This window comes from Sphaerodactylus townsendi, linkage group LG09 (assembly GCF_021028975.2).
Source record: "Sphaerodactylus townsendi isolate TG3544 linkage group LG09, MPM_Stown_v2.3, whole genome shotgun sequence".
Lineage (NCBI taxonomy): Eukaryota > Metazoa > Chordata > Lepidosauria > Squamata > Sphaerodactylidae > Sphaerodactylus > Sphaerodactylus townsendi.
The window spans coordinates 69877300-69890161 of NC_059433.1; the positions used below are offsets into that span (position 1 = coordinate 69877300).

Consider the following 12862-nt stretch of genomic DNA (forward strand, 5'->3'; position numbering starts at 1 on the left):
GAGTTGACATCTCATGGAACTATCAACTAAGACGCCTAAATCCCTTTCCTGGTTCAGACTGATAGCACTGACCCCCTGTAGCTGCAGTATGTGAAGTTTGGATTTTTGCCCCCACGGTACCACTTCCTTTACATTTCAGCTACATTGAACTGCATTTGCCATTTCTAGCCCACTCACCTAATTTATCAAGGTCCTGCTAGAGCTCTTCAACCTTGTGGTTCTTTACCACCCTACATAATTTGTATCATCTGCAAACTTGGCCACCACACTACCCACCCCTACTTCCAGGTCATTTATGAATAAGTTAAAGAGCACTGGTCCCAAAATGGATCCTTGGGGACACCAATTCTACATCTCTCCATTGTGAGAACTTCCCATTTATACTCAATTTTGTTTCTGTTCCTCAACCAGTTTTTAATCCATAGAGGATCTCCCTCTTATTCCTTCCTTCATTGCTGAGTTTCTTTCTCAACAGTCTCTGGTGAGGAACTTTGTCAAAAAGCCTTTTGGAAATCCAAGTAGACACAATGTCCCACTGGTTCTCTCATCCACATGTCTGTTTACACCCCTCAAAGAACTCTGTGTAAGTTTGTAAGACAGGACTTGTTCTCTCACAAAGCCATGCTGGACTCTTCCTCGTAGCAGGTCTTGCTTTCTACATGTTTAATAATTTTTATCTTTAATGATAGATTCTACTAATTTACCAGGGAACAGATGTCAAACTGACTGGCTCCTTGTAATTTCCTCGGTCCCCCTAGACCCTTTCTAAAGATTGGTGTGACACATCTCTCCAGTCTTCAGGGATGGAGCCTGACCAGGGATGCTACACGTGAGAACATCAGTAACTCCCATGCTTGAGCTCTTTAAGAACCTTTGGATGAATGCAATCTGGGCCAGGGGATTGGTGTAGCATTTAGTTTATCAATGGCTGCCAGAACTTCTTCCTTGTCTACCACCAACTCGCTAGTTCCCTGATTCACACCTCTAAGAAGCTTGGTTCAGGTGCAGGAATTTTCTCTCACTCCTCTTTTGGTGAAGACAGATGCAAAGAATTCATTCAGCTTCTCTCTCTGCAATCTCCTGTCACCCTTTAGCACACCTTTTGTTCCTTCATCGCCTAACGGACCTACCGCTTCCTAGCTATTTCCTGCTTTGAAATTGAAGAACTGTTTGTTGCTAGTCTTGATGTTCGCAGCCATGCCCTCATAATCCTTTTGCCTCCTTTACAGCTAACTTGCTTCTTTGCCACCATTTTGTGTTCTCTCTGGTATTCTTCATCAGTTGTTGGACTTCCATTTTCTAAAAGATACCTTTTTTTTTTCCATACTACCTCAACCTCCTTTGTTAACCATGGTGGCTTTCTTTGATCATGCTGCCTTCCTAACCCATGGAACACATTCCAGCTGAGCTTTTAAGACTGTGTTTTTAAACTCCCAAGCACCTTTGGACATTTTTGACTCCTCTTGATTTTCTCCTTTCAGCCTCCAAGACTATCCCCCTCTTCATCTTGAGAAATTTCCTTCTGAAGGCAAATGTAACTACATTAGTAGTTGTCACTTGTTCGCACGTAGAGATACTGAATCTGACAGCATTGTGGTCGCTGTTCCCATCGGCTCAACAACACTGACTTCCCACATCAGGTCCTGGTCCCACATAGAATTAGATCTAGGATCACATCTCCCCTGGTTGGTCTCTACAACCATCTGCTCTAAGCCACAGTCATTTAGCATATCCAGGAATGTTCTCTCCTTACTATGACCTGAACATGCATTTTTTCCAGCTTATGTGGGATAGTTAAATCGCCTATTACCACGTATTATTTTGCTTTGTTGGTCTCTACCTTTTTCCATCTCTGTGAATCCTTCTTGTGCACTTTGGCTGGGGATCTATAATATATTCCTTCTTACTTCACCCCTGGTATTGATATCCACAGTGCTTCTGTAGAGGAATCAGCTCCCCTGCATTGTCTATTTTATGTGACACTATGCTTCTTTGATGTAGAGGGCCACCCCACCCCAATAATGCCTGTCCTATCCTTCCTGTAGAGCCTGTAACCTTGGGATAACAGCATCCCACTGGTTCTCCTCATTCCACCATGTCTCTGTGATGCCCACTATATCAATGTCCTCCTTCAAAACTCTGTACCCAGTGCTCCCATTTTTTTAGGTCTAATGTTTTCTTTACTATTAGCAGTATAGACACTTGTATACTCTGGTTCTGTCCTTAACCTGGGATTTATGTGTTTGCCCTCAGCCTTTTGTAGACACTAATACTCTATCACATTGCTATGCCTCGCTTGTAATGGTTGATTTAGAAAACCTCCTCTCTGTGTCTGCATCCCATGGACTCTGTATTCGAACTCAAGTCACCTCAGTTCTGTCGGCTTTCCCCCAAGGATCAGTTTAAAGTTGTTCTGCCACCTTTTTAACGCTGGAGCCAGCAGCCTGGTTCCTCTTGTTAAGATGAAGCCCGGCCCCTTTGTACACAGGCCTGCCTTATCCCAAAAGGTTCCCTGCAGTTCCTGACAAAGCTGAAACCCCAGTCTACACCACCTCTCATCCACGCATTGAGACCCTGTATTCAGCTGCCTAGCCTCCTGCGCTGCGGAACAGGTAGCATTTCGAGAATGCCACCTTAACCTTGATTTTAAACCTTTTTTTTTCCTAGTAGCCCAAATTTCGCCCAGAACCTGCTACATTTCCCAATGTCATTGAAAATTAATGTGGGACCACAACTGCTGACTCCACCCCAGCACTGTCTAACAGCCTATCTAGACGGTTGACATCCTCAAGAACCTCGGGCATCTAGGTGCAGGTGTCACCATATGGGTCATCACGCCTGTCACAAACCCAACTTCTATATTCCTAATGATCAATCACCCACTACAAGGAGCCCCCCACTCCCTGAGGTGTATCCTCAGTGTAGAGGATATCTGACCACCAGCTAAGGGGTGGTCCCATCTAAGGAGCATCTTCCACCACCTCAGACTGGCACCCTCCGCCACCCAGACTTCATTCTCCATGACATCTGGAAGAGATGTCACCTGGGAGGGACCCTGCCAAGTAGGGTCCCCAAAGCCTCGCTTGTTGCCCTCTGCCTCTCTCAGCCTCTCCAGGTCTGCCACCTTGGTCAAGAGAACGCACATGTTCCTCTTGGAGTGCCAGGAACTCATTGCATGGTGGCACACTCCACACTTCTGCCCTAGTGGGCAGATAGTCATGGCTACACACTCAGTGCAAACACTGGAAAGCCCCCATCCTTGCTGGCTTCCTGTCTCATATCTAATTTGTTAGATATTCAAAATACTAATTTTAATTAGTGCCTCCCCTCTTGCTAGTTTCTATACCTCTACTATCCTCTAAAATATGTTTTATTTATCATCTGGCATTTAACGGCACAAGGGCCAGCTGGGTTCCAGAGACTAACTGAAAGATTTAAAAATGTGAGCCCCACCCCTTCAGCACTAACTGAAAAGATTTACAAATGTGAGAAGCCCCACCCTTCAGCAGCTTCCACCAATCAGCAGCCCTAGGACAAGGAGAAAAAAAGAGAAACCCCCTGTTTAAAATACACTGTTTAAAAGATGTGGCTTTGAGAAAAGCCCTCTGTCAAGCTCCTCAGCCCTTCTGGCCCACTGTCCCTCCACTGCTCTCTCTCTGCTGGTTCCAGAGACTAACTGGAAAAGATTTTAAAATGTGGAGAAGCCCCACCCTTCAGCACTAACTGAAAAAGATTTCTTACAAATGTGAGAAGCTCCCACCCTTCAGCAGCTTCCACCAATCAGCAGCCCTAGGACAAGGAGAGAAAAAAAAGAGAAACCCTGTTTAAAATACACTGTTTAAAAAGATGTGGCTTTGAGAAAGCCTCTGTCAAGTTCTCCCTAGCCCTCCTTTCTAGCCCACTGCTGTCTCCACTACCTTCTGTTGGTTCCAGACTAACTGAAAAGGGACTTCAGTCTGAGTGAACCGAAGTTTACTGCACTCCTACACATGAATCTTTCTGGCTCACTTTTGGCTAGTCACAGTTCTCTCTGAACTCTCAACCCCACCTACCTCACATGGTGTCTGTTGTGGGGAGAGGAACATAAGAACATAAGAACAAGCCAGCTGGATCAGACCAGAGTCCATCTAGTCCAGCTCTCTGCTATTCGCAGTGGCCCAACAGGTGCCTTTGGGAGCTCACATGCAGGAGGTGAACACAATGGCCTTCTGCTGCTGCTGCTCCCGAGCACCTGGTCTGCTAAGGCATTTGCAATCACAGATCAAGAAGGATAAAGATTGGTAGCCATAAATTGACTTCTCCTCCATAAATCTGCCCAAGCCCCTTTTAAAGCTATCCAGGTTAGTGGCCATCACCACCTCCTGTGGAAGGGAAAGGAGTTTGTAAGTCACCTTGTGTCTCCTTACGGGAGAGAAAGTTGGGATATAAATCCAAACTCCTACTCCTCCTCCTCCTCCTCCTCCTCCTCCTCCTCCCTCCTCCTCCTCCTCCTCCTCCTCCTCTTCCTCTTCCTTCTTCTTCTGTACCTTCTTTAATGGCCCTGCTTCCTGGCTATTTATTTCTTCTTCTTCTTCTTCTTCTTCTTCTTCTTCTTCTTCTTCCAGACTCACCTAATTGGTTGTTATAAGGTTAGGATCTTTTCTTGAACCTTGGAGTGGTGTGGTTAAAAAAGAAAAGGATTGCTCGTCCTCCTCACTTTAATGAAGAAATTGAAGAAAATCCAGATGAAGAAGTCAAAAGGGAAGGGTGCGGCTGACTTGGCCGCCACTCCTTTCTTACATTGAAAGGATGTGGAAATAGCGGCCCTTTCCCCACTCCCTTCCATCCCCCCTATGCCGCTTGTATGCGTCCCTAATGACTCCTGCGCCTGTGCTGTGAAGGAGTTGTCAGCATGGCTGTTCGGAAGAGCGCCTGGGATTGCCCGGCCCATGCCAAGCAGGCGAACAGGCGGTAGCTGCCAGGGCGGTTATGCTGTGGCCGCCCCTGCCGTGGGGAGGGAGGAGGAACCCCGTGCTACTCTCCTGAAGTAGCGCGGGGCTTACGGTAAGTGGGGAAAGGCCCAGCGTTTTGTTGTGATAAGGCAAGGATCTTTTCCTGAGCCTTGGAGTGGTGTGGTTAAAAAAGAAAAGGATCGCTCGCCCTCCCTTTAATAAAGAAATTGTATCTAGTTACATGCCCACTGGAGAACAAACAAGGCTATGTCTGTAGGCACTGAAAAGAATACACAGATGAAGAAGTCAAAAGGGAAGGAGTGGCTGACTTGGCCGCCACTCCTTTCTTACATTGAAAGGATGTGGAAATAGCATTTTGCAAGGATGGCCCCCTGCGGATCAATCCAGCAGAAACCTAAGTCGCTCACACGTAAATGCCTACCTGATTAGAACAGCGCATATCCCGGGAAATGCCTCAATTTATCACGCTCGGAGGATTACGGATAGGTGCCCAGCAGGGAGAGATGGAACAAGAAGCACCACAAGTACAAACAGTTAATCACTTTACCTTGAATGACAAAGCCGGTAGAAACATATGGATAAAGGCAGATAGCGGAGGCCGTTAACGTTCTTTATTGGCCGTTTTCATTTCAAAAGGAGATAAAATTGAATAAGTTGGGTGCCCTTGCCACCGAAGGAGAGTCTGTTTTCATTTCGCGCTTGTGTCAAGCGCTCTTTAATTTATCTTCCTCTCCTCGTTGTTTATTTGCACATCTCGACCGCCTTTAAAATTACGTGTGGCGCGCACTGAAAACAAGCTGAAAACAAGACTGCTTTCTACTTTCTCATGGGTGCCGGTGAATGTAATGTCACCCTCTCCTGGGCCAACACGCGCATCACCTTTGGGACCGTGTGTGCTTCAAAGTGTTCTTTTCCTAATGAATTGCAAATTTACTTTGCAGTCCCTCTTGGAATCTCACTCCCCCGATATGAATGAAATGTCCAAATTCCACTTGTGGCAAATCTGAATGTGTCTGAAATGACTATTTAGAGAAAGAGGTTTGTGTACCTATTTTGACAGCCCTGACTTGGCTGGCGCTGGCTGGCCTGATCTCGTCAGATCTCATGTGTCAGATCTCATGTGATCCCAGTACTCTGTACGGTATTTTATCTATCCACTTGTTTGTTGTCATTGTTGTAAACCGCCCTGAGCCCTCTGGGGGAGGGCAGTATATAAGTGGAATAATAGATGGATGGATGGATGGATGGATGGATGGATGGATGGATGGATGGATATGGATGGATGGATGGATGGATGGATGGATGGATGGATGGATGGATATGGATGGATGGATGGATGGATGGATGGATGGATGGATGGATGGATATGGATGGATGGATGGATGGATATGGATGGATGGCAGGCAGGCAGGCAGGCAGGCAGGCAGGCAGGCAGACAGACAGACAGACAGACAGACAGACAGACAGACAGATAAATGTGTGATGCAGGGTTGGTCCTGGCTAGTACTTCGATGGGAGACCACCAAGGAAGTCCAGAGCCATGTAACGGAGGCAGGGGATGGCAAACCACCCTTGGCATCTTGAAATCCTGTGGGTTGGAATGAGAATTGGACGATTTAACTTTACTGGTCTTCTTAAAGAAAGAATTTTATTTCAGATTCAGAGCTGTTCCTGAGACATTGGATGAAGATATTAGACAAAAGACTGAAATAGTCTTGGCAGGTTTGGGGGAGGTTTCTGAGGGAAATATGGAGATGGAAGTTGATAAGCTCTATAGAATAAATTATAGATTTGCTGCAACCAGAAAGCTCCCGAGAGGCATTCCGGTACATTTTGTACAGAAGAAGATTAGAGATCAAATCCTTCAGCAGTATTTTGATATAAGATTGAAAATAGACAATATGGATATAATTATCCTGAAAGAAATCTCTATTAGAGTTTCGCGCGAGAGAAAAGGATATGCCTTCCTAGCTGAAAAGTTAAAACTGGAAAAGATTGGGTTTCATTGGGAAAAATGGGAAATTTCATTGGGAAAAAAATTCATTTGGAAAAATGCTTTTATTGCTAATAAATGTTTAAAATAAATAAATGAAATAATAAACATGTTCATGGGCTCCTGTTATCTCATAGAAGCATAGGGTTGGGTCATACAGACCATCTAGCCCAGGGGTAGGGAACCTGCGGCTCTCCAGATGTTCAGGAACTACAATTCCCATCAGCCTCTGTCAGCATGGCCAATTGGCCATGCTGGTAGAACTGATAGAGTATGGATTCCTGGTATCCTGGAGAAACATGATTCTGATCTACCCCCCTGGTCCATGCAGGATCAGCCTAAAGCATCCCGGAAAAGTGATTCCACTGCTGAACTATTCTATTGCTAAACAACAACAAAAAATTACAGCTGGTACCTTTCTGTCCATAATTTAAACCCATTATTCCAAGTCCTATCCTGTACTACCAATAGGAACAGCTTCCTGCCCTTCTCTCAAGGGACAGCCTTTCAAATACTTGAAGAAAGCAAGTGTATCCTCCTTCAATCTCCTCTTGTCCAGACTAAACATTCCCACGTCCCTCAGCCTTTCCTTGTAGGGTTTATCTTCAGGCCCCCTCCATGTCACGCTTCTCTGCACCTGCTCTGTTCGGGCCGCATCCTTTTTGGAAGTGAGGCCTCCAGAACTTATGTACTCGAGTCCATACAGATCATACTGACGCATGAGCCCGTTCTCCAACCCACCTGCCACCTCTGTGCTGCTTCATGGTGGTAGAAATGGTAGCAGAAGAGCTTCCTTCCAGTGGAAGGAGCCTCCTCTGTGCAGAAGACGCCGAGACTGCTCTGATGGAGGCCCACTTTCAGTGAAGTTCTAGAGCACAGGTGTCAAACTTGTGGCCCTCCAGATGTTATGGACTACAGTTCGCATCATCCCCTGCCAGCATGATGCTGGCAGGGGATGATGGGAACTGTAGTCCATAACATCTGGAGGGCTGTGAGTTTGACACTTATGTTCTAGAGCAGGGGTCTTCAAACTATGGCCCTCCAGATGTTCATAGACTACAGTTCCCATGAGCTCTACCATTTGGCCATGCTGGCAGGGGCTGATGGAAATTGTAGTCCATGATCATCTGGAGGGCCATAGTTTGAAAGATCCCTGTTCTAGAGCTTCGACACCAGAGGGCACTGTGGCCATTGGCCTCATGCATGTTCCCTCTCAAATGGCCACCTGAGCACAACAGCCATGTTACATCAGAGGAAGTCTCCATCTGCTAGTGGAACAGACCTGTAGAATCTCACCAAGAGAATCCAAAGCTAGCTGACAAAGTTCCAAGACATGAATCGCCTGCAATGCTTTGCGGTTTACTTTCTGTCCCTGTGACCTGTTGTGTCAAGAGTTTTCTTTCTCCAGAGCTTCAGTCCCCCAAATCCCCTCCCTTACCCTCCTCCCTCTCAGTAAATTAAAGAGAAACCGAACCTGAATAAAAACTGTTCATTCTCAGAGGAAGGGTGTAGGAGCCATCTTAAATCAATTAAACGGCACCGCTAGCTTGGCATATCCTGATTAACATACACATAAAATGGCCTTCTGTTCAGCACAGCTGTGTCATATAACAACCCTTTTGGCACAAAACAATTGCATTTTTCCTTTCTCCAGAAAAAATGACGATTGTTCCTTCTCTGTCTTTGCCTCCCCCCGCCCCCGTTCCCCACACCTTCTCCCCTGTTTCAATCCTCCATTCCTATTACTACTTCAACAAGCGTGCTTGCTGCAAATAGGGAGCCCGAGGCCGTCAGATATTTCCATTACTGGCCTGATGGACTCAGTCGGGGTAGTTTACGGGTGCTGCGGACGTTGCAAATCATTGGGGGAGCGGACATTTCCCACCCTTATTTTAACAGAAAATGTCCCGCAATTCGGGTTCCTGTGAAAAAAGGATCCCAAAATAAAGCCCGAGTGAAGCATTGTGAGTTTTTACCTCACGACCGAAAAGTATCCATCAAGCGAAAATGCCCCTTTTTTTCTTTTCTTTTGAGAAACCCACGTGGGCCTTTTGTTATTATCTAGGACAGTGGTGGCGAACCTTTGGCACTCCAGATGTAATGGACTACAATTCCCATCAGGCCATGCTGGCAGGGGCTGATGGGAATTGTAGTCCACAACATCTGGCCAGCAATAGGAGCCCAGGACAAGCCAGAAAAACTGTACTCCTGAGCATGTGTTTACCTTGAGTCTGCTTTTGTGAAGACATGATGCTGCCTTATATGGAATCAGTCTCTTGGACACAGTCCAGGAAAGAAAAAAAATAAAACATTTCATCCTGCTCCAGCACTGAGCCATAGCTCCCTACCCATATCTAAGATATGATATGCACCTGCTAGGTCTTCTCACAATACTAGAGCCAGGGGGCATTCATTGAAAATGCTGGCGGGGGGAGAATTAGGACTAGTAAAAGGAAACACTTCTTCACGCAACGTGTGATTGGTGTTTGGAATATGCTGCCACAGGAGGTGGTGATGGCCACTAACCTGGATAGCTTTAAAAGGGGCTTGAACAGATTTATGGAGGAGAAGTCGATCTATGGCTACCAATCTTGATCCTCCTTGATCTGAGATTGCAAATGCTTTAACAGTCCAGGTGTTCGGGAGCAGCAGCAGCAGAAGGCCACTGCTTTCACATTCTGCCTGTGAGCTCCCAAAGGCACCTGGTGGGCCACTGCGAGTAGCAGAGAGCTGGACTGGATGGACTCTGGTCTGATCCAGCAGGCTAGTTCTTATGTTCTTATGGTGGTCTGTCTTCTATAGTTGAGCTACCCATTTGTAATCCACCACAGGGAACTGGGCCCACTAATGCCTTTGTTATGCAGCCCCATTGAAGCATCTCCTATCTTCTCCCAAAGAGCACATTTATGGTTTATTTTTTCAATTTATTTTTCATAAGATTAAAACCCATTGTTACAGGTAAGGTGATATGCGAAGCTTGCTTCCATCTATTAATTTTCAAACGTATAACTTCTTAAATTCCGGTTAAAGTTTTCTAGCCTAAGTAAGAAGAAGAGGAAGAGTTTGGATTTATACCCCACCTTTCATTCCTGTGAGGAGTCTCAAGGTGGCTTACAAGCTCCTTTCCCTTCCTCTCCCCACAACAGACACCTGGTGAGGTAGGTGGGGCTGAGAAGGTTCAGAGAGAATCTGTGACTAGCCCAAGGTCACCCAGCAGGAATGTAGGAGTGCGGAAACACATCTGGTTCACCAGATAAGCCTCTGCCACTCTGGTAGAGGAGTGGGGGATTAAACCTTGTTTTCCAGATTAGAATCCACCTGCTCTTAACCACTACACCACACTGGCTCTCAGATCTCTAAGATCTGGCTTCTAAGATCTGAGAACATCATTTTGTTCTTATGTGCGTGGCCCTTGTTATCCAAGGCTGATTCTGCATGGGCCAAAAACAGCAGTGTGAAAATGGTGTGAAAACAGCATAAACCCTTTTATACCATTTTAAACCCTTTTACATCATTTTCACACCATTTTCACACTTTGGCCCATGCAGAATCAGCCCAAGTCTTTGGCTTTTGTAATCCAAATAAAATTCATTTTTCTTCCATACTCGGTGAATAGTCTGTTTTTTTTAACCAAGATGTTCTTCTCAGCTTTGCCATTGTTGAATATTCTAAGAACATAAGAACAAGCCAGCTGGATCAGACCAGAGTCCATCTAGTCCAGCACTCTGCTACTCGCAGTGGCCCACCAGGTGCCTTTGGGAGCTCACATGCAGGAGGTGAAAGCAATGGCCTTCTGCAGCTGTTGCTCCCGAGCACCTGGACTGTTAAGGCATTTGCATTAATTCGATTGGTTTGTCCATAAATTCTGTAAGATCTGGGTGGTGGTCTATTAAAGAGCCCATAATTTGAGAACCGTGGACTGTCAGCATCACTCCTTGGCATCTCTCCCTCTGTCTCCTCAGTTTTAGCTCAGGGAAAACAGAGGCCTGCTGTCAGAAGCAGAAGTTCACGATCCCTGTGTTTTCTCCTTAGGTCACGGAAGAGGAGCCGTCCTCCAATCACACCGTCATGATTCAGGAAACGCTGCAGGAGGCGTCGGTGGAGCTGTCAGAACAGCATCATCTGGTCGTCTCCTCCGACGAGGTGGAAGGGATCGGGACAGTGACCGTCTACACCCAGGGAGGAGAGGCCTCGGAGCTTATTGTATACGTGCAAGAAGCCGTGCAGGCTGTGGAAGAGCAGACGGTGGAGGATGAACTGTCTGCTCAGAAGGTCTAGCCACGGCCTCCAAACAAGGGGAGCTTTGGGGTTCTGCCAAACCAAAACACGTTGCTATTTCCCAGTGTGTGTTGAATGGCAGAGCTCAGCAGGGTCTCTTGCAGCTTCTAGTCCATAGGTGTCAAACTCGCTGCCCTCCAGATGTTATGGACTACAGTTCCCATCATTCCCTGCCAGCATGATGCTGGCAGGGGATGATGGGAGCTGTAGTCCATAACATCTGGAGGGCCACGAGTTTGACACCTGTGTTCTAGTCCGTTGTCTTTTTAAGATTTACCAGGATTGTGCGTTCTTGTGGATGGAGCTGGGGACTTCTGGTGCCAGGAGATGCTCCTGTTACCTTCTGAACCCCACACAGCTTCTGTTTAAGAAAGCCCTCCTCTTTTTATACTTCAAAAGACCCCCTCTTCTTCTCACAAGCAGCTCCTGAAGTTACAGCCTGCAAATCTACAGTCGTAGGTAACCACAACCAATTCCTTCTGGGATGATAAGCATTTCCTTTTGTCTTTTGGCCAGAAAGCCAAAATGTGATGGGTTGTGACCCTATTAAGGCCACTTTTGTATCTTCGTTGCTGTTTCGCTTATGTGCACTTTAAGAAGACCGGCACAGTTTCCAGCTGTGGGCCACATCTGGGTCTCTACCTATTTTTTGAAGGCTCCGAACGGGATGCTGGCTCTTCCTGCCCGCACAGCAACTGGGAAGGGCCCAAATCCAGCTCCCTCCCTCAAAAACAAGCCAAGGTCCAGCTGTTTCTCTCCCCCCCCCCCGCTGCACATAATGGCCTTTGAACTTTTAACCATTTTTTGAGTCAGATTGTCCAGCAAATTTATTAAGCAGCTCAATGTCTGCCTGGAGAGCTCCAGAGAGCCAGTTATTGGCCTCCTACCTCTCCTGTTGGCTTACCGTGGTGGCGAACCTTTGGCACTCCAGATGTTATAGACTACAATTCCCATCAGCCAATTGGCCATGCTGGAAGGGGCTGATGGGAATTGTGGTCCATAACATCTGGAGTGCCAAAGGTTCTCCACCACTGGCTTAGAAGGACAGTCATAATGACTGGCTAGCAAGCACCTACATTGAGAACCATATTCCCAGTTTCCACTTGGAATCCTCTTCATAGCGACGGCACCCAGCCCTTCAGAAAGCAAAGCAGCCCCCATCCCGTTCACGGGAATCCGTTGTTCACTGCCCCTTTCTGCATGATTTCCCCTCCTTTTCAGCATTTAACCTTCCACAAGAAACAGCGCTTGTTTTATTATCATTACCGTCAAAAGCACAAGATCGTCATTTATTTATTTTTTATTTTATTTATTATTTAAACTTCTATACCGCCCAATCCCCTAGGGGCTCTGGGCGGTGTCCAACATAAAACATAAATATAATAAATTACTAAAACCTTTAAAACAGCGAATAACAATAGTAGAAATAGAGGCGTCCGCCACCCCACTTTAAAAATTCTCCCCAGGAGAGAGGGAGGACAGAATCCCATTAGAAGGAAATCAGGTCGATAGTCCCCTGTGGCATCATGATTTCACCCTGACTTGGCACTGGTCTCTGCATTCCCGGTTTTCATTAGGGTGGGTTCTAACATGGAACCCCAACAACCATTTCAGTGATAGCAGCTTGGGTGAAACACCA

At 46.4% G+C, this 12862-nt stretch overlaps 1 protein-coding gene across 1 annotated transcript in view; it reads left to right on the forward strand.

Annotated features, from left to right (window-relative positions):
- ZFAT (zinc finger and AT-hook domain containing) overlaps window positions 1-12130 on the forward strand; it is a 193224-nt gene extending 181094 nt beyond the window's left edge. Inside the window, 1 exon segment of the mRNA XM_048508580.1 lies at window positions 10978-12130. Within this exon segment, the coding sequence (XP_048364537.1) occupies window positions 10978-11223 (246 nt within the window). The 3' untranslated portion in view covers window positions 11224-12130.
- Window positions 12131-12862: the final 732 nt, after the last annotated feature.